At 43.1% G+C, this 26,081-nt stretch overlaps 2 protein-coding genes across 2 annotated transcripts; one reads left to right on the forward strand and one right to left on the reverse strand.

Moving 5' to 3' along the window:
• The first annotated feature begins 17,968 nt into the window (after positions 1-17,968).
• Positions 17,969-22,236, forward strand: LOC103641463 (Elongator complex protein 2). The gene is made up of 10 exons (NM_001348926.1): positions 17,969-18,234; positions 18,331-18,418; positions 18,773-18,858; positions 19,063-19,216; positions 19,383-19,543; positions 19,632-20,303; positions 20,410-20,728; positions 20,871-21,088; positions 21,341-21,518; positions 21,637-22,236. Exons 1-10 carry the CDS (start codon positions 18,058-18,060, stop codon positions 22,113-22,115), a joined length of 2,532 nt encoding a protein of 843 aa, NP_001335855.1. The 5' UTR covers positions 17,969-18,057; the 3' UTR covers positions 22,116-22,236.
• A 162-nt stretch (positions 22,237-22,398) lies between these two features.
• LOC100282287 (harpin-induced protein) lies at positions 22,399-23,698 on the reverse strand. The gene has a single exon (NM_001155199.2). The coding sequence runs from the start codon at positions 23,523-23,525 to the stop codon at positions 22,716-22,718; it is 810 nt and encodes a 269-aa protein (NP_001148671.2). The 5' UTR covers positions 23,526-23,698; the 3' UTR covers positions 22,399-22,715.
• Between the last annotated feature and the right edge of the window lie 2,383 nt (positions 23,699-26,081).

Raw genomic sequence — 26,081 nt, forward strand, 5'->3', positions numbered from 1 at the left:
ATCACTAATGTTTGACTTCTCAACCTTAGCAATCAAATTAGCATTCTCAATTCTAAGGTTGGAGATAGTGTCATGGCAGGTACTTAGCTCACTAGTTAATTTTTCATTTTTCTCTACCTCCTGAGCATAAGCATTTTTAGTCTTAACATGCTTTTTGTTTTCCTTAATAAGGAAGTCCTCTTGGCTATCCAAGAGTTCATCCTTCTCATGAATAGCACTAATCAATTTATTTAATTTCTCCTTTTGTTGCATGTTAAGATTGGCAAAAAGAGTGAGCAAGTTATCCTCATCATCACTAGAATTATCCTCATCACTAGAAGTTGCATACTTAGTAGAGGATCTAGATTTTACCTTCTTCTTCTTGCCGTCCTTTGCCATGCGGCACTTGTGGCCGACGTTGGGGAAGAGAAAGCCTTTGGTGACGGCGATGTTTGCGGCGTCCTCATCGAAGGAGGAGTCGGTGGAGCTCTCGTCGGAGTCCCACTCCTGGCAAACATGGGCATCGCCGCCCTTCTTCTTGTAGTACCTCTTCTTTTCTCTTCTCTTTCCATTCTTGTCGTCGCCCCTGTCACTATCACTAGACAAAGGACATTTAGCGATAAAATGACCGGGCTTACCACATTTGTAGCAAACCTTCTTGGAGTGGGGTTTGTAATCCTTCCCCCTCCTTTGCTTGAGGATTTGGCGGAGGCTCTTCATGATGAGCGCCATTTTCTCGTTGTCGAGCTTGGAGGCATCGATGGGAATCCTACTTGGTGTAGAATCCTTCTTTTCTTCTTCCGTCGCCTTGAATGCGACGGGTTGCACCTCGGGTGTTGAGGTGGCGCCTTGCTCGATGATTTTCTTGGAGCCTTTGATCATCAATTCAAAGCTCACAAATTTTCCTATCACTTCCTTGGGAGACATTAGTTTATACCTTGGATCACCACGAATTAATTGAACTTGTGTAGGGTTAAGAAAAATGAGTGATCTAAGAATAACCTTGACCATCTCATGGTCATCCCATTTGGTGCTCCCGAGGTTGCGCACTTGGTTCACCAAGGTCTTGAGCCAGTTGTACATCGCTTATGGCTCCTCCCTTTGGTGAAGCATGAATCAACCGAGCTCCCCCTCGATCGTTTCCCGCTTGGTGATCTTGGTCACCTCATCTCCTTCGTGCGCGGTCTTGAGCACGTCCCAAATCTCTTTGGCACTCTTCAACCCTTGCACCTTATTATACTCCTCTCGACTTAGAGAGGCGAGGAGTATAGTAGTGGCTTGGGAGTTGAAGTGTTGGATTTGTTCGACCTCCTCCGAATCATAATCCTTGTCCCCTTCCTTTGGTACCTGCGCTCCATACTCAACAATATCCCATATGCTTTTGTGGAGTGAAGTCAGGTGATGCCTCATTTTATCACTCCACATAGAATAATCTTCACCATCAAACATAGGTGGTTTGCCTAATGGGATGGAAAGTAATGGAGTGCGTTTTGAAATACGAGGATAGCGAAGGGGCATCTTGCTATACTTCTTGCGCTCATGGCGCTTAGAAGTGGTGGATGCCGATTCCGAGCCGGAGGTGGAGGGTGACAAAGAGTCGGTCTCATAGTAGACCACCTTCTTCTTCATCTTCTTCTTGTTACCCTTCCGTTGGGACTTGATGGAGGAAGAGATTCCTCCTTGTGTTTGTGGGCGGACTCCCTTGAGTGCGTTCTCCCCGAGCTTGCGGACTTGTTGCCGGTCCCGATCTCCCTCATGGCGTATGCTCCCGACATCACTTCGAGCGGTTAGGCTCTAATGAAGTACCGGCTTTGATACCAATTGAAAGTCACCTAGAGGGGGGTGAATAGGCAAATCTGAAATTTATAAACTTAAGCACACATTACAAGCCGGGGTTAGCGTTAGAATTAAATTCGAGTCCGAAAGAGAGGGCAAAAACAAATCACAAGCAAATAAGGTGAATGACACAGTGATTTGTTTTACCAAGGTTCGGTTCTTGCAAACGTACTCCCCATTGAGGTGGTCACAAAGACCGAGTCTCTTTCAACCCTTTCCCTCTCTCAAACGGTCACCTAGACCGAGTGAGCTTCTCTTCTCAATCAATCGGGACACTAAGTCCCCACAAGGACCACCACATAATTGGTGTCTCTTGCCTTGGTTACAATTGAGTTGGAAACAAGAAAGAAGGAAGAAGAAAAGCAATCCAAGCGCAAGAACTCAAATGAACACAATTGTCTCTCTCACTAGTCACTATTTGTTTGGAATGATCTTTGGACTTGGGAGAGGATTTGATCTCTTTGTTTGTGTCTTGGAATGAAGTCTAGAGCTCTTGTATGAGGTTTGAAGGCTGAAAACTTGGATGCATTGAAGTGTGGTGGTTGGGGGGTATTTATAGCCCCAACCACCAAAAGAACCGTTGTTGGAGGCTGGTGTCGTATGGCGCACCGGACAGTCCGGTGCGCCACCGGACACTGTCCGGTGCGCCAGCTACGTCACTAGGTCGTTGGGTTCTGATCGTTGGAGCTTCTGACAACTAGGCCACCGGACAGTCACTATTCACTGTCCGGTGCGCCTTCTGCGCCTGCTCTGACTTCTGCCCGCGCAGTCGCGCACTGTAGTGTTTCACTGTTCCTCTGCAGACGACCGTTGGTGCTGTATAGTCGTTACTCCGCTGGCACACCGGACAGTCCAGTGCTACACCGGACAGTCCGGTGAATTATAGCGGAGTGGCTCCCAGAATTCCCAAAGGTGGCAAGTTTGGAGTCGAACTCCCTGGTGCACCGGACAGTCCGGTGCGCCAGACCAGGGCTGCCTTTGGGTTGTCTTTTGCTCTTTTTATTTGAACCCTTTCTTGTACTTTTATTGGTTTGTGTTGAACCTTTGGCACCTGTAGAACTCATAATCTAGAGCAAACTAGTTAGTCTAATTAATTTGTGTTGGGCAATTCAACCACCAAAATTCATATAGGAAAAGGTGTAAGCCTATTTCCCTTTCAGATCATTTTGTTGTTTAATTAAAGTTAGGTGATCATGAATAGCATCAACATTAATATCTCTACATCTCATGCAAATAGAAACATGATCAACGATGGATGTAGAGGGTTTGCAAACATTTAATTCATCAATCTTAGCATGTAACATGGCATTTTCATTTCTAAGATTGGAAACAATATCATTGCAAACATTTCAATTCTTAGCCTTAGTAATCAATTTATCATTTTCAATCTTAAGGCTAGTAATTGATTCATTCAACTTGTCAATCTTAGCAATCAAACTAGCATTATCATTTTTAAGGTTGACAAGAGAATCATTACAAGCATTTAATTTCTCTACCTTAGCAATTAATTTGGCATTTTCAATTCTAAGGTTAGAGATAGTGTCATGGCACATGCTAAGCTCACTAGTTCATTTTTCATATTTTTCTATCTCCTGAGCATAAGCATTTTTAACCTTAACATGTTTTTTATTTTCCTTAATAAGGAAGTCCTCTTGGCTTTCCAAGGGTTCATCCTTCTCATGAATGGCACCTATCAATTCATTTAATTGTTCTTTTTGTTGCATGTTTAGGTTGGAAAAAAGAGCAAGCAAACTATCTTCATCATCAGTAGAGTTATCCTCATCACTAGATGTTGCATATTTAGTGGAGGCTCTAGATTTTACCTTCTTTTTGCCGTCTTTTGCCATGAGGCACTTGTGGTCGACGTTGGGGAAGAGGAGACCCTTGTTGACGGCGATGTTGGCGGCGTCCTCATCGGAGGAGGAGTCGGTGGAGCTCTCATCGGAGTCTCATTCCCGACACACATGGGCATTGCCGCCCTTCTTCTTGTAGTACTTCTTCTTTTCCTTTCTTCTCTCCTTGTCGTCGCCCCTGTGACTATCACTAGATAATGGACATTTAGCAATAAAATGACCGAGCTTACCACATTTGTAGCAAACTTTCTTGGAGCGGGGCTTGTAATCCTTCCCCCTCCTTTGCTTGAGGATTTGGCGAAAGCTTTTGATGATTAGAGCCATATCCTCGTTGTCGATCTTGGAGGCGTTGATGGGGAGCCTACATGACGTAGACTCTTCTTTCTTCTCCTCCGTCGCTTTGAATGCGACGGGTTGCACCTCGGGTGTTGAGGTGGTGCCTCGCTTGATGATTTGTTTGGAGCCTTTGATCATCAATTCAAAGCTCATAAACTTTCCTATAACCTCCTCGGGAGACATTAGCTTGTATCTAGGATCACCACGAATTAATTGAACTTGTGTAGGGTTAAGAAAGACAAGTGATCTTAGAATAACCTTGACCATTTCATGGTCATCCCATTTTGTGCTCTCGAGGTTGCGCACTTGGTTCACCAAGGTCTTGAGCCGGTTTTACATGGCTTGTGGCTCCTCCCCTTGGTTGAGCATGAATCGACCGAGCTCCCCCTCGATTGTTTCTCGCTTGGTGATCTTGGTCACCTCATCTCCTTCGTGCGTGGTCTTGAGCACGTCCCAAATTTCTTTGGCACTCTTCAACCCTTGCACCTTATTATACTCCTCTCGACTTAGAGAGGCGAGGAGTATAGTAGTGGCTTGGGAGTTGAAGTGCATGATTTGGTCGACCTCCTCCGAATCATAGTTATTGTCCCCTTTCTTTGGTACCTGCGCTCCATACTCAACAATATCCCATATGCTTTTGTGGAGTGAGGTTAGATGATGCCTCATTTTATCACTCCACATAGAATAATCTTCACCTTCAAATACCGATGGTTTGCCTAATGGGACAAAAAGTAATGGAGTGCGTTTTGAAATGCGAGGATAGCGGAGGGGCATCTTACTATACTTCTTGCGCTCATGGTGCTTAGAAGTGACGGACGTCGACTCAGAGCCGGAGGTGGAAGGTGACGAAGAGTCGGTCTCGTAGTAGACCACTTTCTTCATCTTCTTCTTCTTGTCACCTTTCCGTTGGGACTTGATGGAGGAAGAGGATTCCTCCTTGTGCTTGTGGCCGGACTCCCTCGAGTGGGTTCTCCCCGAGATTGCGGACTTGTCACCGCCGGTCCCAATCTCCCTCATGGCGGATGCTCCCGACATCACTTCGAGTGGTTAGACTCTAATGAAGTACCGGGCTCTGATACCAATTGAAAGTCGCCTAGAGGGAGGGTGAATAGGCAAATCTGAAATTTATAAACTTTAAGCACAACTACAAGCCGGGGTTAGCGTTAGAAATAAAGTCGAGTCCGAAAGAGAGGTCGAAAACAAATCACAAGCAAATGAAGCGGATGACACGGTGATTTGTTTTATCGAGGTTCCATTCTTGCAAACCTACTCCCCGTTGAGGTGGTCACAAAGACCAGGTCTCTTTCAACCCTTTCCCTCTCTCAAACGATCACTTAGATCGAGTGAGCTTTCTCCTTAATCAAACAGGTCACTTAGACCCCTACAAGGACCACCACAACTTGGTGTCTCTTGCTTTGATTACAAGTCACTTGAGAATAAGAATGGGAGAAGAAGAAAGCACGATTGCAAAAGCCAAGCGACAAGAGCGACAAATAACACACAGATCACTCTCTCTCTCTCTCTCTCTCAAGTCACTAATCACTAATGATCACTTGTATCAATTGTGAAATTTAGAGAGATTGAAGGCTTTGATTGTGTCTTAGAATGGATTGCTAGCTCTTGTATTGAATGTTGAAGATTGGAATGTTTGGGTGTCATGAATGGAGGTGGTTGGGGTTGTATTTATAGCTCTCAACCACTTCCTAGTCGTTGCTTCATTTCTGCCAACCGCGGACGGTCCGCGCTCCTGGTCCGGACGGTCCGCCCCTGTACATCATTGGCTGAAATCCCAACGGTCAGCAGTAACGACTATAATGCATTAAATGTGTCGTCAGATGTCAGATAAAGGCAGTCGCGGACGGTCCGGTCGTGCACCCCGGACGGTCCGCGAGGACGCTATAATTCATATTACCGAACCCTTCACCTTTGGGTTTTTCGGTTCTGTGCCGACCGGACGGTCCGCGCCTGAGGCCGGACGGTTCGCGCCTGGTCCCGAACGGTGCTTGCTTTTCCATCGGACGGTCCGCAGTGTTGACTTGCGTTTATGCAGTGTTCCTGTCCGAGGCACACTTTGGTGTCGCGGACGGTCCGCCGCAAGGGCCCGGACGGTCTGCGCTTGGTCTGTTTTTCCAAAAAGCTTCTCCTGTCCGGAATAATCTACGGTATTCCGGACAGTCGATTTAGAATAGTTGTAGATGAACTTATGCACCTGTGAAATGATCAACTAGAGCAAACTAGTTAGTCCAATTATTTGTGTAGGGCATTTCAACCACCAAAATCATTTAGGAAAAGGTTTGACCCTATTTCCCTTTCACTAAGCACAAGTCGATAACCGCCGATAGGATATCAAAAGAATGGATGTCTACCTGGAAATCTCACACGAGAGGTAAAAATCCAGGCAGGACAGGAGACGCCTCACGGGCAGGCGAGGTCAATGAAATGACAGAAGAGGTGAGCACGTATTAGTCACATAGTCATAAGTATATGAAATATGAATAAATACATACACAGGGTGTTATGGCACAGAAAACGAGAGATATGGCGATCGAGGGGTCAAACGACGCGAAAACGACGTTTGAACGAGAAATAGTGCCATAGGAGGTTTGGAATTCGAATTGAGCATGAAATGACGTGGAATTGAGCTGATACTTCACAAATAGGTTTATATGGGTAAATATGAGTGAAGTGTGCGTTTGGTTTGATTTTAGGCGAAGAAAAAGGAATTTGGGCACTCAGCTCAGAATCGATCGCTAGAAACGGGGAATTGTGTGAAATTGAAGCCTGGTATATCGGATTGGCGTGAAATTTGGCGAATATGTTACTGGAGGTATTGTGAAGGTGCCTGAAAAGTTTGGGTTCAATCGGAGCAATTTTGGCTGGTTTGGGCATTTCGCCGAGCACGTGGCGTGCAGTGTTTTAGGGTTTTGGAGATATGGCCATTTTGGGTGGTGAAACCCTCCCTAAGGAGCTAGGAACCTGCACGAGTACTCAAGGAGCATAAAGGGACTCAAACATGCACTTGGATTTATAGGATTTGATAGAAATTGGAATTTGAATCCAAGGGGTGGGATTTGGTTAATTGAGAGCTCCATATAGAGAAATCAGAGAGAAAGAGGGTAGGGAGGAGCTCACCAAAGGAGGGGGGCCGAGCACAAGCCTGGTCGCTGGAGGATCGCCGGAGAGGAGCTGGGATCACTGGCGGCGAGGAGGAGACACCAGAGAGGAGAGAGGGGAGCCACAGCAGAGAAGTAAAACTGGGCCTCTGGCTCGGCCTCGGGCTGGAGGTCCCTTTTTTAAAACGCATTATGGGCGCACCGAACAGTCTACAGTGCCTGTCCGGTGCACACTGGACAGCGCACAGTAGCTGTTCAGTGAACCATCGGACAACACACAGGAAAGGGGAGTTCTGCGCGCGCGGCCGGTGCACCGGACAGTGCATAGTGCAGTGTCCGGTGAGCCTAGACAAAGGGAATTTTGAAATTTTTCAAATTTTCTATCTAGTTTTCAACCAAACCAAATCCTAACTTATAATCACACAAAAGAACACCTGTTGGGACAGGTATTGGCACCCTCATATATTTTCTCATAATTTTCAAAATATTTTGCCATAGGCTAGATAATTTTTAGAGAAAATAGGCAAATGGTGAGATTTGCATTTTGGCTTTGCACTAGGGGTTTTCATGAAAGATTTGAGTTTTGAATACTCCTCCTAAGTGTAGTGCCTCATGCATATCTCAAGAACCAACAATTGCATAGTAAGTAAGAATTTAAGTACTAAAAGCTTAAAGCTAAGACTTGTCAAGTTTGAGCCCTAGTTAAGCTTTTTCACTCGCTTTATTGGCGGTTATCTTAACTAGGTTAGACAAGCCCTAGATGCAATACAAAAAAATTAAATATGTAATGCAAGCTTGACAACACCATTTGAGATCTTAAATAAAATTTCTGAGATCAAGTATATTTAATTCATTCCTCAACATGCAAAAAGCGGGTTTTATCAAGTGGCTTAGTGAAAATATCCGCTAATTGATCTTTCAACCTCACTCCTTCTAAAAGGATGTCTCCTTTAGCAACATGATCTCTAAGGAAGTGATGACATATATCAATGTGCTTGGTGCGAGAGTGTTGTACAGGATTATTAGCAATTTTAACAGCACTCTCATTGTCACACAACAAAGGTGCCTTTTCTAGAACTATGCCATAGTCTAGAAGAGTTTGTTTCATATATAAAATTTGTGTGCAACAAGCACCCGCGGCAATGTATTCCGCTTTGGTGGTTGACAAGGCAACACTATTTTGCTTTTTGGATGTCCATGAAACTAGTGATCTCCCAAGCAAATGGCACCCCCCAGAAGTACTTTTTCTATCAATTTTGCAACCGACATAATCCAAATCGGAATACCCAATTAAGTCAAAAGTAGCTCCTTTGGGATACCACAGACCAACGCTTGGGGTGTGCCTGAGATACCTGAGAATTCTTTTAACAGCGCGAAGATGAGCTTTCTTAGGATTAGATTGAAATCTAGCACACATGCAGACACTAAACATGATATCAGGCCTATATGCGGTAAGATACAATAAACTACCAATCATAGAATTGTAGAGAGTTTGATTAACCGGGTTACCTCCCTCATCTAGATCGAGATGTCCATTTGTTGGCATAGGTGTCTTGATTGGTTTGCACTTCTCCATGTTGAACCTTTTCAACAAGTCTTTGGTATACTTCTCTTGTGAGAGGAAGTTACCATCTTTCATTTGCTTGACTTGAAAGTCGAGGAAGTACGTCAGCTCACCAATCATTGACATCTCGAACTCCTTCGACATCAACTCACCAAATTCCTTACAATGATAGTCATTTGTCGAGCCAAAGATTATGTCATCAACATATACTTTACAAATGAAAATGTCACCGTTATGTTTCTTTGTGAATAGAGTTGTGTCGACGGTCCCGATCTTGAAGCCCTTTTCGATGAGGAAGTCGCGAATACGCTCATACCAATCCCTTGGAGCTTGCTTTAATCCATATAGCGCCTTGGACAACCTGTAAGCATGGTTAGGATATCTAGGGTCTTCAAACCCAGGTGGTTGCTCAACATATACAAGTTCATTTATGAAGCCATTTAAAATGCACTTTTTACATCCATTTGATAAAGCTTTTATATCATAGCATGATGCATATGCGAGTAGGATACGGATGGCTTCCAGTCGAGCAACCAGTGCAAAGGTCTCTCCAAAATCTAAGCCCTCAACTTGAGAGAATCCCTTTGCAACAAGTCTTGCCTTGTTCCTCACAATCACACCTTGATCATCTTGTTTGTTTCTGAACACCCACTTGGTTCCAATGACTCTTGCATCTTGTGGGGGCTTCTCCAGGGTCCAAACTTGGTTACGGGTGAAGTTGTTTAGTTCTTCATGCATGGCGTTCACCCAGTCCGGATCCTATAGCGCCTCATCTATACATGTAGGCTCAACACACGAAACAAAGGAGTGATGTTCAATAAAAGAAGCATATTTATGTGATCGAGTAATAACCCCTTGTGAAGGACTCCCGATGGTTTGGTTTTGAGGGTGAGCTTGAAGTAGTGATGAGTTTCTCCTGTCAACCACTTGGAAGAAGATCCTGGAGCATCAACATCTTTGGCTTGTATCATTGCTTGTTCATGAGAGACAAATGTATCTTCATTTGCATGCCTCTCATCTTTTTCATCATCTTGTGGTACACTTGATGAAGAGGGCCTGTCAATGTTTTGCACCTCTTCTTCATCTTCTTTTGGTTTGATAGCTCCAATTGGCATGTTCTTCATGGCTTCTCTGAGTGGCTCATCACCTACATCATCAAGATTTTCAAGTGCTCCTTGGGAGCCATTAATCTCATCAAATTCCATATCATATGTTTCTTCTACCACACCAGTGACATGATTGAATACTCGATATGCTTTGGACTTTAATGAATAACCCAATAGAAAACCAATATCACAACGTCTTTGAAACTTCCCTAGGTGATGGCGTTTCTTGTAAATATAGCATTTGCATCCAAACACCCGGAAGAAGGAGACGTCTGGCTTTTTCCCATTTAGCAGTTCATAGGGAGTCTTCGCAAGCAGCCGGTGAGGAAATAGCCTGTTTAATGCATAACATGCAGCGTTGACAGCTTTGGCCCAAAACCTCTCCGGTGTGTTATACTCATCAATCATTGTTCTTGCAAGTGTGATCAAGGTCCTGTTTTCCCTTTCAACAACTCCATTTTGTTGAGGTGTATATGTTGCAGATACTTTATGCTTGATCCCAATCTCATCACAGTATTCATGAATGTTGGTGTTGTCAAATTCTTTACCATTATCACTTCTAATCTTCTTGATCTTGCAATCAAATTCATTTTGAGCTTTCTTGGCAAACTTCTTGAATATAGATGCAACTTCAGATTTATCATGAAGAAAGAACACCCAAGTGTATCTTGAGAAATCATCAACTATCACTAGACAGTAGAGGTTGCCACCAGCACTTACATAATTTGTAGGTCCAAATAAATCCATATGAAGTAGTTCCAGTGGCCTTGATGTTGACATGAAAGCTTTTGTAGGATGTGTGTTAGCAACTTGTTTCCCAGGTTGACATGCACTATAAGGCTTGTCCTTTTCAAATACAACATCCTTTAATCCTCTAACCATGTCCTTCTTTAATACTTTTTTTAGTGTGCTCATTCCAACATGTGCAAGCCTCCTATGCCAAAGCCATCCAAGTGATGCGTTGGTAAAGAGACAAGTTCTTAAGTCTACATCTTCAGAGGTGAAATCCACTAAGTAGAGGTTGTTGTATCTAAATCCTTTGAACACCATTGATTCATCATCCATTTTTGATACAATAACCTCTGTTGGAGTGAATAAGCATTGAAGTCCAAGATCACAGAGCTGACCCACTGATAATAAATTGAATCTCAAAGGTGCAACCAAGAGAACATTTGAAATTGATAGATCATTTGAAATTGCCACCTTGCCAAGTCCTTGAACTTTCCCTTTTGAATTATCCCCAAATGTGATTTTGTCTTATCCATCAACATTCTCATCAAGTGAGGTGAACATCCGTGGGTTGCCTGTCATATGTTGTGTGCATCCACTGTCAATAACCCAATGGCTCCCACCGGTCTTGTAGTTCACCTACATCCACAGACAAATCAAGCTTGAGTTTTGAGGGCTCTATATTGCATAGGACTAGTGACTCTCTCAATCAAGGACTTTGCAACCCAAATTTGTTTAGGTCTACTCTTGCCTTTTGGACCTAGGAATGTAACCTTGACTTTTCCATTTGCTACTTTTCTTAGAACATAATGAGCATTGAAGGCAAATGGTCTTGAGTGCTTAGGCAAGGGAGTTGGTGGTTTGGCTTTGCAGTTGTGGGCAAAGTGACCTTCTTTTCCACACTCAACAGCATTTGATAGGCTTATGAGTCTGCTTTGGCTTGTATTGAGTAGTAGCTTTCTTTTGCACAAAACATTGTATCCAATACTACTCTTGTTGTTTTTCATGACAGTGTTCATGAGCAATTCATTTTGGAGGTATTGTCCCTTGTTGAACTTTTGCACACTTGTTGCAAGATGTTCATTTTCACTCTTAAGTTTCTTGACCTCATTTTTAAGCCTTTCATTATCCACTGCCAACTCATTGTTGAAATCATTATTCTCAATGGCAACCTTTCCTCTAGTAGTTGCATCAGTCAAGTATCTCTTCAATTTTTGGTTGTCTAAAGTCAAGACTTCAACTTTTTCGGTCAATTCATCATGTAGACTAGTTTGATCTCCTTGACTCAAATCATCACATGAGGTTGCTACATCAATCTTAACAACATGGTTAATAGCGTCATGTGTATTGCAAGATAAAAGTTCATTTTCAACAAGAAGATTATCATGATCAAATTTAATCTTAGTATAGTCTTCCTTGATTTTCACTAGTCTATCTTTCAACTCCCTATTAGCTTCATTTAACTTGTCACATTTATCCTTAGCATCTTTTAGGGAGGATGTGAGCTCATTTACAGTTGATGACATAGTTTTGTTTTGTTCTTTCATTTCATCACTAGCTTTCATAACTATGTCATATTTGGCATTCAAAGATTCATTTTCATTTTTTAACTTATCACATTTAGCTTTTGACTTCCTAATGATTTGAGTGTATTCTTTAAGCAAGTCAGCTAGTTCATCATAAGAAGGTGAAGCAAATTCATCATCACTATCACTATCACTATCATCAATAATATCATTATCATTTTGTACCTTCCGTTCACCTCTAGCCATGAGGCATATGTGAGAAGTCGATGATGGTGATGGTGGTGGTGAAGAGAAGTCCCCAGCGATGGCGACAACTTTTTCATCATTTTCTTCTTCACTTGAAGAAGATCCACTTGATGACTCAATGTCAGTGAGCCAGTCACCAACAATATATGTCTTTTCATTTTTCTTTTTGTGGAACCTCTTGTGCTTCCCATCCTTCCTCTTGAAGAATCTCTTTTCCTTTTTCTCATCATCGCTGTCATCTTCTTTCTTGCCCTTGAACTTGTTCTTCTTGGGCTTGTTACATTGATGAGCAAGATGACCAAGCTCTCCACAGTTGTAGCAATCTATTTCAGAAATGGGCTTTCTTTTGCTGGAAAAGAATTTCTTCTTTCTTGAATCAAATTTGATGCCTTCTCTATTGAGCTTCTTTAACATCTTGGTGGTCTTTCTCACCATCAAGGCAATGTTAGTATCAAGGTCATCATCACTTAAGGATTCTTCCTCAATTTGTACTTTAGTTTTTACTTTTCTTTCTTGATTTGCTTTGAGAGCCAAATCCTTTCTCTTGGAAGATGACTCATCCTTGTCATTGATGTGCATGTACATCTCATGAGCATTGATCTTTCCCAATATCTGTGTAGGTGTGGTAACTGAAAGATCCATTTGATGCAGCACTGTGACAATGTGTCCATATTTGTCAATTGGGAGGACACTAAGAATCTTCCTCACAACATCCGGTTGTGAAATTTGTGTAAGCCCCAAGCCATTTACTTTCTCTACAAGAATATTGAGACGTGAGTACATAGCATTGGCATCTTCATTAGCAAGCATTTCAAAAGAATTTAACTTTCTCATAGCAATGTGATATCTCTCCTCACGCTCACTTCTAGTTCCTTCATGTAGAGCACATATGTCCATCCACAAATCATGAGCATTTTTATGATTTCTAACTCTATTAAACACATCTTTGCAAAGGCCTCTAAAAAGGGTGTTTTTGGTCTTAGCATTCCATTTCTCATAATTAAACTCTTCACCTACAATATTTATGGGATCTCTAGGTTCGGGGAATCCTTGTGTGGCGACTTTGTAGACACCAATGTCTATAGCCTCTAAATATGCTTCCATACGTGGAAAATCGTCACCATAAAAAACGGGAGGAGGTCCATCCCCACCGGACATCGTTACTCTAGCGGTTAAGCTAATCTAAGAGCAACAAGCCTCTGATACCAATCACTACCGGAATCGCGTTCTTTGCCGAGTGTCTAAGACACTCGAAAAAGGCTATGTTACACTCGGCACACTCGGCAAAGAACACTCGGCAAAGAACACTCGGCAAATATTTCATCGGCAAAGGGTTCTTTGCCGAGTACTTTTTTCGGACACTCGATAAAGACTTTGCCGAGTGTCAAAAAGCACTCGGCAAAGAAAAACACTCGACAAGTTAAGAATCGAAAAAATAAAAAAAAACAGCAAAACACTTTTTAAATTCTAGAAATAACTCTCCAACTCTACTTAACTCTCCAACTCTACCTATTACCTTACCCTTACCCTTACCCTTACCCTTACCCTTACCCGTTGCCCTATCATTTTTCACAATTATTTTGAATCAAACTTATATATTTTGTAAATAGTGAGATTCGAACTCGCAATCTCTCTCTCGCGCATACCCTCCTATACCACTACACTACTACACCAATTATATCTATATTACGTTTTCAATCCCCATGTACTATAACAAATCGAGAGTAATTTGATTATTTAAGTCACTAAATGAATTCATTTGTGTGACCAACTATAAAGTTGCATAACTTTTTGAGATCTACAAGTTTTATTTTAATAGTTTCTACATCCGAGACCGTTTACAAAATTTGAAAACTTCACACGAATTTTTCAATGATAAGATGATTTCAAATCAAAAAATTGTCAACTACAAAGTTTCATTACATTTCAAGACCTACAACTTTTATTTTGGTGGTTTTTCCATCCGAGACAGTTTGAAAAATTCAAATTTTAAAATTCAAACATAGTTTTGCATAACAAGATGATTTCAAACCAAAACATTGTCAACTACAAAGTTTCATAACTCTTCAATACCTACAACTTTCATGTTGGTGGTTTTTTCTTTCGAAGTCGTTTTCAAAATTCAAATTTTAAATTTTTTAAATTCAGACGTAGTTTTCGTTGCAATATGACTTCAAATGAAAAAGTTGTCAACTATAAACTTCTATAACTTTTCAAGATCTACAAAGTTTATTTTGGTTGTTTGATCATTTGTTTATCTCACATGATGGTTCTAACAATATGTACAAATTCTATACGTCTCTCTCGTAGTTTCATAAACTACGAGAGAGATATAAGTTTTATGAACAAATTTATTTTTATTTTGTCATATGAAGAAATGTTCAATATATAAATTGTACATCATGATGAGTTATACAAATTTGTAGTTGAAAACTTTTTCATTTGAATTAATTTACTACTTTAAAATGTGATTTTTAAATTGTCTTTGCCTAGTGTTGGAGAAAAAACACTCGGCAAAGAGCTCTTTGACGAGTGTTGTATTTGTGACACTCGGCAAAGAGCCCTTTGCCGAGTGTCAAAAAAAGACACTCGGCAAAGAAACTCTTTGCCGAGTGTCAAAAATAAAACACTCGGCAAAGAGCTTCTTCGCCGAGTGTTTTCTTTTACCGAGGGTTTTTTGCGTGGCACTCGGCAAAGAGCTTCTTTGTCGAGTGCCCGAAATAAAACACTCGGCGAAGAATATGGCACTCGGCAAAGAGCCAAATTCCGGTAGTGAATTGAAAGGATCACAATGCCAAAGAGGGGGGGGTCAGTTGGGCTTTTCTAAAAATCAACACTAATTAAAACCTAATCAAGAGCCCAACTTCACCCCAACAACTAGCACAAAGAGAATAATACTAGAAATACAACAATGCTAAGACAGTACTTCAAATACTTGCTAAACAAATACACAATGTAAAATGCTTGAATTAAGTGCGAAATGTAAAGCAAGGTTTAGAAAACTCCTCCAATTTTTTCCGAGGTATCGAAGAGTCGGCACTCTCCACTAGTCCTTGTTGGAGCACCCACGCAAGGGTATTGCTCCCCCTTGGTCCTCACAAGAACCAAGTGCTCACTACGAGATGATCCTTTGCCACTCCGGCGCGGTGAATTCCTCACGACCGCTTACAAACTTGAGTCGGGTCACCAACAAGATCTCCACGATGATCATCGAGCTCCCAACGCCACCAAGCCGTCTAGGTGATGCCGATCACCAAGAGTAACAAGTCGTAGACTTTCGCTTGACCAAGAGAAGCCTAATGCAAGTGGTGTGTGCTCTAGGTAGCTCTCGCTAGCGCTAATGAGGTCCAAATGCGGGATTAAGATTCTCTAATCACCTCACTAGGCTTTTGGTGCTTGCAATGCTCTACTAATGTGGAGGAATAAATGTTGGCAGCAAGACATTTAATATGGTGGGTGGAGGGGGTATAAATAGCCCTCACCCATCAACTAGCCATTACCAGCACTGTTCTACGCATGGGCACACCGGACAGTCTGGTGCGTCAACGGTCGACTCCAACAGCTAGTTCTGACAGCTAGCCGTTGGGCTGATGGCACACCGGACAGTGAACAGTCACCGTCTGGTGCACACCGGACGGTCTGGTGCGATGTCCGGTGCGCTGTCCGGTGCGCCACTAAAATTCAACTCGTGAACCTTGCGCTCTCGGGTTTCTGCGCGCGGGGAAACCCTTCCCCGGGCCATCTGGCCCCACCTGGCAGAGGGCGCACCGGATAGTCCGGTGCACACCAGACAGTCCGGTGCCCCACAGTCAAAAACCCTAACTTCTATTTTCTGCTGTTTTCAAATCAGTTTTCGTTCTAACTTGTGAGTATGTTCTAGAGTGTCACCTAGCACTATATTTGAGTGTGAATATGCACCAACACTACACTAGAACTCTCTTGGTCAAACTACTCATCGACAACCCCTCTTTATAGTACGGCTAAAACAAAATAAAATACCTAATTATATCACGAGTGTCCGCAACTTCTTGACACTCGGAATACGAAGACCTTCACTTTGTGTTTCGTTGCTTTAGCTGTAGCTTCAAGTTCTTATCTCCGGGATTATTTTCACCGTTGTAGTACATCTACATGTAATGCGACCTAACTTACCATTTGTCTCTGCAAAATACACGTTAGTCATATATAACATTATGTTGTCATTAATCACTAAAACTAACCAGGGGCCTAGATGCTTTCAGTCAACTTCACATATAACAAATCATATGATTACATAACCTGGTATCTAGACAAATGATAGCCAGAGAAGTGTTTTATTTTAGCTAAGATGTGCTCTATTAGATGGTTATAATGATATTGATGCGATATATTTACCCATGGGTAGACGGGTATGGGTAGTACCAACCCGTACCCGCCTACCCCAACGGGTAGATGTTTTACCTATTAACATACCCATGGGTAGAGAAATCATCCTGTACTCGTATTTATATCGGGTAAAACCCGTCGGATATTCGGGTTTCGGGTACCCATTGCCATCTCTACATGGTAGTCGTTATAAAGTAGAGATTTAGTGTGAATATGAATGCGAAAGATTATGGGACACGGTAGATGACCTCGCTGATCAGGATGAAATATTTTTGTAAAATAAAAATTTATGTTCCATGCAGACAGTCTAAGGGCATGTGTTGTTTCCCTAGTGCTAAAGTTTAGTATCTACTACAATTTAGCATGTGCTAAATTTTTACTGAACTTTAACACTTGAGGGTTGTTTGGATGAAGTGCTAAACTTTAACACTTGCAGTCCACGAGGAGCACACGACCAATGGTGATGGAGAGAGAAAGAGGTATCCAATGCAATATGGGGTTAGGGGACCACTTTTAAAACAATTTAGTATCTTTGGTGGAGGTGAAATGTTAATGGGTGCTAAATTTTAATATAACACTAGTCATGCTGTTTATGTTTTGAAGTAGCTAAACTTTAGAAGAAAAAAATGTAGTGCTAAATTTAGGCAGAGGAAATAAACTAAACGGGCCCTAAGTTGTCTCGTGCAAGGTCATAACGTGATTCACAAAGTAACAAAGTGTATTAGGCACAGTTTCAATCTCACGAGATAAACTTTAGTAGCTTTTTTAGTTATTTTTAGCTATTTGATGATTTAAACAGAAGAGCTAACAGTGGTGTGATAAAATTTAGCATATATTGTCTTATAAGCTGATCAAGGGGTGCTAAAAGGAGCTAAACATGGGCCAGGAAACCCCATTTCCCACCCCATACCCTCCAACCCTATTCTCTCTCCGTATTAGGGGCATGCGTGTCTTTTTATTCTAAATTTTATTAGAGTAGTCCAAACACACAAGGAGCTAAACTTAGCATTTTAATTCATATGCTAAAGTTTAGTATGAAGCTAAAATTTATCCCGTAAAATTGAAAAGGGCCTTAGTTTGTTGTGTACTGAGCCCAGTTCGGGAGCACGGCCCAAACGGATCTCCTTCTCAACCAACCCTGCTACTCTCACAGATCACAGTCTCACTCGAGCACCCGCGCGGCGCCCTACCCAACCCACGCTATTCTCGGCCCGCTCGCCACCGCTGCACGCGCCGCCGCCGCATCTCCAGCCCCCGCGCCGCTCCTCATCTTACCTGGGCTAGCTACAGCGACACCTGCGTGGGTGGTGGTGTCCGACTACTTCATTACTCACTGGCCGTCCATTGCAGCCCTAAGCGCGGTTCCCTTCCAGCTCCGCTGCGGGGAGCCTGGTTTCGCTCGTGATGTCGCCGGCCGCCGGAGAGCAGCTCTCTGGAGCCCACCGAGAGGGCAGGGCCGTGGAGGCGCGGAGGGTCTTCATAGGCGCCGGCTGCAACCGCGTGGTGAACAACGTCTCGTGGGGAGCCTGCGGTCTCGTCGCCTTCAGCACCCAGAATGCCGTCGCCCTCTTCTCCCCCCTGGTATGCCGGCCTTTTCCTGCAGTTTTGATTACCAGATGAGTATATCTCACTTGTTCGTGTCACCCAAATCGTCCAAACACGTGTTCGTGCGAGCAGAGAGGTGAGATCGTGACAACTCTCCCGGGGCACAAAGCGCCGGTTAACTGCACGCTATGGCTTCCCACGAAGAAGGATGTGCTCCATGGTGCGTCACTTTTATTTTGTTTTGCTTTGACATTTTTTATATCAAAATCTCTCCTCTAAGTTTAGGATTTATAACTGCTTTATTTACTTTGGAGCTTGCTGAAACGACTCTTCCCTGATAGATTCTTTTTTTTGGGTTCTTTGAGCTTTGTCTGGAGCAAAGTTATATGTTTTGATCATGTAAGCTGGTTCCAGTATCAACAATGATCGTCTAGACATGCTGTTTCGTTCATTTCGGATTGCAGATATGCAGCACTAGGATAGATATGTCTGATCCTGAACGCTGGTTTCTTTTTCCCCATTGTGAGGCCGAGTGCTGCATCTTGTTGACTGTGTTTTCCTTCATGGTTTACAGTTCGAGGTAGGGAGACACACTATCTACTCTCAGGAAGTGCTGACGGTACTATCATGGCTTGGAAGATTGGTTCTGGCAAAGGAGAGGTGACTTTAATATGTATTTTCCTTATTTAAACTGTATACTGTGTTCTGTACCTACATGGACAGCACTCACTACTCTGTTGTATTAGAACTGGTTGTTGCAGTGTATTTACTGGGAAATATTTGCTTGATAAACTTAAAAAATGGACTACAACGGTTTCTGCTGATGCTGAATTGTTTGGTTTACCGTTTACACCTTCTTTGCAGTGGTTTCATGCGTTGCAGCTCCCAGGAATGCATAAGAAAGGGATCACCTGTCTTGCTGGAAGGATGGTGTCTGATACTATTGCAATTTTTGCTTCTACTTCTTCGGATGGTATTGTTGTTATTTGGGAGATGGCAATTGAGCCCACCACTGGTGGTAAGATTGCTTCCTTGTGGATTGCCAATATTACTGCTAGGAGCCTAATATTTTGTCATGATGGTTTAAACTATTCAAACTCTAATTCTTTTTTATTATATGATTTTGACGGTTCTGGGTAATGTGCACTACACTTCTACTTAAGTTATTTGCTTTCTCTTCGCAGGCGATTGCAAAGTGACTTGCTTGCATTCTCTGTCCGTTGGTTTGAAACCAATGGTTTCACTTTCATTAGCTGTATTGCCAGGACAAGGAGGCTATCTCATTTTGGCGATGGGCGGTTTAGATCACAAGATCCACATCTATTGTGGGGATAAGGCAGGCAAGGTTTGTAACTTAATGTTTTTGCAACATCTTTTCTTTTTGTCAGTTTTCTGTTTCTTGCTACCTTAACTACACATTTTTCTGCGTGCAGTTCATTAAGGCCTGTGAACTTAAAGGTCATTCTGATTGGATCAGAAGTTTAGATTTTTCTTTACCCGTGATGATGGACGGTGAAAGGCACAACCTTTTCCTTGTTAGCTCATCTCAGGACAGAACCATTCGGATATGGAAAATGACTTCAGAAGCTGCTGCTTCTGGCTCCTCCTTACAATTGAGGAAAGAAACTATTGAGATGACCTCCTATATTGAAGGACCTCTATTTGTGGCCGGCAGTACAAGCTATCAAGTATCACTGGAGTCTCTTCTTGTTGGGCATGAGGATTGGGTATATTCTGTAGAGTGGCAGCCACCTACATTGTTAACTGGGGATGAAGCTCATCAGCCAATGAGCATATTATCTGCATCCATGGACAAGATGATGATGATATGGAGGCCAGAGAAAACTACTGGCCTTTGGATTGATTCAGTGACTGTTGGTGAATTAAGTCACTCCGCACTTGGATTTTATGGTGGACTTTGGCAGCCTGATGGCAGATCCATTCTCGCACATGGTTACGGTGGATCCTTTCATATGTGGCGAGATGTTGGACTGGATTCTGAAAATTGGCAGCCTCAGATAGTCCCGTCCGGTCATTTCGCACCTGTGTCTGATTTGACATGGGCAAGATCTGGCCAATATTTGCTATCAGTTAGCCATGACCAGGCAAGTTTCTCTACTTAATGTCAGTTTTGACTCATTTCTAGAACTCATGTTTGTTTAGTTGTTGCGTTCTCTCTAATGCTGTTTTACATCAATGCTAAACATGCAGACAACACGCATATTTGCTCCTTGGAGAAATCAAGTTAACCCTGGAGACATGATCTATTGGCGTGAAATTGCCCGTCCGCAAATTCATGGTCATGATCTCAACTGTGTGACATTCATTCAGGGTAGTGGGAACCATCGTTTTGTTAGTGGTGCTGATGAAAAGGTCTCTAGAGTCTTTGAAGCTCCCTTATCATTTTTGAAGACCCTACAACAAGCAACTCTGTTGAAACCTGACATCTCCGAGGATTTTGACAATGTTCAAGTCCTTGGAGCAAATATGTCTGCTCTTGGGCTTTCACAGAAACCCATATATACACATGGTCAGTATCTCTCACATGACCCATCTGTATGTTTAATTGAACAATAACATGTCCTTTTATTTGGCATGAAAAACGGCACTTCTATATAATCGAGCTCTTTTCCTTTTATTTGATGTTGCTTTTTTGCATGGTGGTGTATCAGGAGTCAAGGAATCCTCAATCAGTAATTCTAACGATGGTCCAGATTCTATGGAGACAATTCCTGATGCAGTGCCTACTGTATTCACTGAGCCTCCTGTGGAGGACCAACTTGCATGGAATACTCTATGGCCTGAATCGCACAAACTATATGGTCATGGAAACGAGCTCTTCTCTATATGCTGTGATTATGAAGGGAAGCTTGTTGCTTCATCTTGCAAGGTATTGGCGCTGCATGTTTTCCTGTGCTAATCGTGGAAATTGTTAATAGAGCAACAACAATACAAATAATCACAAGCATCTTGTGATCTGATGGAAACACTTGTGATGTTGGCAAAAAAATGTTGTCTTGTTTTTTGGTAATAATTGACATGTTGACATAATTACATCAGTTGATGCTGGATATGCTTAATTATTAATGGTTTGATTTTACTGTATGCATGGGAAATATGATGGAATTTCACTCCCATTCAGGCTCAATCAGCAGCAGTTGCAGAGATCTGGCTCTGGGAGGTTGGAACATGGAAAGCTGTTGCCCGCTTGCAATCTCACAGTCTAACAGTGACACAAATGGAGTTCTCTCGTAATAATGCGTTTCTTTTAAGTGTTTCGCGGGATCGCCATTTGTCTATCTTTTCAATCAGGAAAACTGGTAGGCATAATTCTTATGATAATGTAGTTCCTTTGAAATTATTTCATAACATTTGTCTTTTCACTCATGCTGTTTCATTTGTGCTGGAGCTGATATGATATCACTTGTGTAATTCTAGAAGGAGGAGCAGAGCATCGTCTGGTTGCGAAGCTCGAAGCACACAAAAGAATTATATGGGCATGCTCATGGAACCCCTTCGGCTATGAATTTGCAACTGGATCAAGGGACAAGAGTGTCAAGATATGGTGTGTTGAAGATGCATCTTCTGTCAAGCTACTTGCAACATTGCCTCAGTTCCGTGACAGCGTAACTGCATTAGCATGGATGGGCCGTGACCGTGCTTCTAATGCTGGTATCGTCGCTGCTGGCATGGACAACGGATTGATCGAGCTCTGGAGCGTTTCAGGTGGAAGAGCTTCTTCAGGAACCCAGCTCAGCGTGGCATGCGTGCTTCGATTTGACCCTCTCTTGTGTCACGTGTCAACTGTTCACCGATTACGGTGGCGGTGCTCAACCGATGAGAAATCGACACTTGAGCTCGCGTCTTGTGGAGCTGATCACACTGTAAGGGTGTTTGAGGTCTGCGGCAGCATATAGGTTTATGTCCAACCTAGTAAATCAAAACTGTTATGTGCGTGGCAGGTTTTTATTGATATCGGACACCGTTGGGTTGTAAAACTAGTCCTGGTATGAGAATCGAGAAAAGAGTGTTTTCATGAAGCATGTGCTGTCCATATGTAACCCCAGTTTAGTGGTAATAGATTCAGTGTTGCCCTCATTTGAGAAGCTATGAAATTATGGTTATAGATGGTGATGTATTTGCTAAATCACCTATATCCAAAACTCTGTGTATCATCTCAATCTGCAATCAATACAAATTCGAGAAAAAAAATCCACTGTACCGCTTACACTCAAGCAAAGAGTTCTATGCTGTACATTACACACTTTGTTGAACTCTGTTCAGGTTGCTTACGATCTAAGCTACTGACCTACTGTGTGTTGCAGCTAGCCACTAGGACGCAGCAACAACTGAGCAGCCAAGAGATCGACAAAGCTGAAGAACCAACTTCGAATTCACATGAATCAACAATAGGTATGTTCCGCTGTTCTCGGGCCATTTCCATCATCAGTATAAAAAATAGCTAAGATTTTATATATAATAACAAAAGAAAACGAGGGGAATTTTTCTAGAGCCAGTCATTTTGTTGTGCATCTCCGGGCAACAAGAACTCCAGAAGGAGGGGCAGTGAGTTCCAGCTGACAGACCGTGTACATCCAGTACGAGTAGTGGCCGAACCTGAACCTGGCCTCCACTTTGAAGGCGCCTCTGATTGTGTACACCACCCTGTTGCTCCTCACCTGGTCCACCATCTTTACCGCCACCTGGGGCGGCAGCAGGACCCGGCTGGAGAGCAGGTGCATGTTCAGGAGCTGGGACTGGCCTCGCCGCTGCGCGAACGGAGGCAGCGCCTGCACGGCCATGGGCCTGTCCTGGAAGAAGAGCTCGACAGTGGCGGACCGGAACACCAAGTCGATCTCCCTGTTGGGGTTGGAGATGTTGGCAACGAGCGTCATGTCGTTGTTGAAGTAGGGGGCCGGCGAGTCCACGTAGACGCTGTTGAGGATGGCGTTAGCGGCGTCGAAGGACGGCGGCCTCGGCTTCACCGCCAGGAAGACGACCAGGGTGACGACGCCTGCGACGATGAGGAGGATGCTGAAGGCGAAGCAAGCGATGGCCGCGCACCACATCGCCGGCGAGGTCCGCTGGCGCGGTTGCAGGATTACCTTGGAAGGCGCCCGCGCTGGCTGCCGGGGCGCCTGTGGCTGCCTGGTTATCGTGGGTGGATCCACCGGCTGCGACCGTGGCAGCACCGGTGTCTGCTCGGTCACCTCGGACTGATCCACCGGCGGCGGCGGCAGCTGTGGCAGGGCCGGTGGCAGCTGCTTCATGCTCATTACCTTGGTTATGATGGTTCTTGGTGATTGGAGGTGGTAGGGAGCGCCCATTTCGGCAACGCCACAGCTACCAAGTTCAACAAGGCAAAGAAGCTCAAGAGTGCAGAGAGGCCTATTGGGGGAAAGCAAGCTAGAGAAGAGCAGCAACAACAACAGCAACGAGAGGCAGCCAGGGAATGGACAATGGAGTGGTGGAGTTAAAAGGAGTCTGATCGATTGAGCCTAGTGGTGGTGTACCTCCTTCCAAAATACGTAAAGAGAGAGAGGCTTCGAGCGTGGGGCCACTGTCTCGTGTTCCTCCACTGAAAAAAATAGAGCTGCTTCCAGCAAAGGTGTGGGGTGGGACAGCGTTGCCGGCTGCCAGCAATTGATTTGTTATCTTAGAAAAGCATATTTCTTAAGGTGGACAAAGGTAAAGCTTGGGTTATTCTTGGCACTAACAAATAGTAGTACTAATCTGATGCTCGGTGTTTCATGATTGTCGCTTGGAATGTGCTGTTCCCTACCAACACATGCATGCCCAGTTGAAGCAGTGGGTCGTCTGCCCATGCTTTCGTCGTGCAGTTTTTAAGATTGGCCAAGCAGATTTTAAGATTGGCCAAAGGTGAAGAAGAATCAAGCAATAAAATGTGTTACAATCGTTGATCTTCCTGTTGACGAAGCAGAGGCGAGGTGAGATGAGAAGCAGAGAAGGAAGGGACAAGTTGCCGCTTAGCCATGGAAAGAAAGAAAGAAAGAAAGAAAGAAAGGCGCTCCTGGACCAGTTCCGTTTCGTCTCGAATCGAAATAAAGGGCAGCAGCTATGGGGGGTTAATTCATGACTAAGGAACCCAGATGTGCTGACACAAAGACCGGCCTCCTGGGGGGGACATCCATCCATGGCTTTTCTTTGGTGCAGTGCCGTAGTGCCCCTGCTTTTGTCTGCGACGTCGTCGAAAGCAGATGCCGCACTGCGCGGCTTTACATGGGTATCTTCGCCTCCTTTCGTGGCAATTAATCTTTTGTACCCAGCGCAAAAAAATTGATGAATATAACATTAACTTGCATCACTCAGTGATTAACATATTACAAATAACGTAAACATAGACAAAAATAACACCACTGTACTTGTTGCTCCTGATACGTCGGCCCAAGCAATCAAGACCAAGTGACACGGCCCAAGCAATCAAGAACATGTCCCATTCAACAATCGGATGAAGGTATTACTGTAATATGTCCATTCAACAAAGGCTAGGACCTAAAGTATGTTCGTAACTTTGGTTATTTTAATTATTTTGGATTTTTTTTGTAAAGCTAATAAAAGCTCTACAACTTAGAGCTGAAATCACGTCAAATCGAGGACATCCAAAATTATGAGATAATACCAATTCATCCACCTTACGGAGAAAAAAAAAGAATTTTAACTATTATATAATTTTTTTAAAAATAGTCTATTTTTTTTTCTATAGCTCGCTTTTATTCTCTCGGTTCTCACTATGTGTTAGTCTCATGGGCTTGCGATCCTCCCACTAAGAGCCATGTATTCGTCGGTCAGCCAATGTTGTGCTTAGACAACTTGTGAGATTGCCTTAAAAAGATGCTTTTTGAGATTGCGGATCATTGAAGTCTAAAAGAACACTCGTCTCAATATGTAGTTTCGTGTAGTGTCTATATCTTTCCAGAAGGGCAAACGAAGTAAGGATTCATGATCCATGAAATTCTCATCTCGTTTGGTTATATACCATCACAATTGTATGAGGTGGTTCATGCATTTAATCCCCCACATCCTACAACACTTTAAATACCACCCACTACACAATTGTACCGAAACCAGTTTCATGAGATATCAACAGTTTCATAGTTTCATTAGATATTGGAGACAAACAAATAATGATATTATTGTCGCAAAAAATCGACTGATAGTCAAACAACAACGATTAGTCAGAAGGAGTCGGAGGGCTGCTACCGCTCACAAGCTCTATCTTATCCAACTATCTCACGTCGGTGCTCACGTACCGTGATACAACCATCTTCACCTTCGAGTCCGTTGAATAGGGTTATGAGGGCATTAATGTTGTGATTCAGATTAACCTAGCTTTTAATTAGCTTTCGGCCAAGATCTACTAGCTGAATGGTTCACCCCATCGATGACGGTGTCGATCGCTTACAAGGAAGATATAGCGTGTTACGATCGCCCGTTTGTAGGCGAGGTACTATGTGGTTACGATGGTCGTGATGCATCCTACTGCCATGGAGGTCATGGTCAAGCCTAACCATGTCATGGAGATTAGGCCAAGCATACAGCGTTGATTGTCACACCCCATGTGTTCGTCGCGAACTAAGCAGCGAGTGTGGAACTAATCAAGGTATGTCAAGTGAGGATCATGATCTCTATATCACATCCATCTGTGTCCATCTAGACTATTAAAATAGTTTCACGAAGTTTGAAATTAAATAGTCACATGAAATGACAAGTTCTATGCCAGCCTGTTTGAATTACTTGATAAAGTGAATGCAAATTTGGAAATTCAAACAAGTCTTGCAATCTTGCCCAAACAAATTTATATAAACTCTACCACAAAAGTAATTAATGGTAGGACTAGGCAAAATAAACTGAACCGAAATAAC

This window comes from Zea mays, chromosome 1 (genome assembly GCF_902167145.1).
Source record: "Zea mays cultivar B73 chromosome 1, Zm-B73-REFERENCE-NAM-5.0, whole genome shotgun sequence".
Lineage (NCBI taxonomy): Eukaryota > Viridiplantae > Streptophyta > Magnoliopsida > Poales > Poaceae > Zea > Zea mays.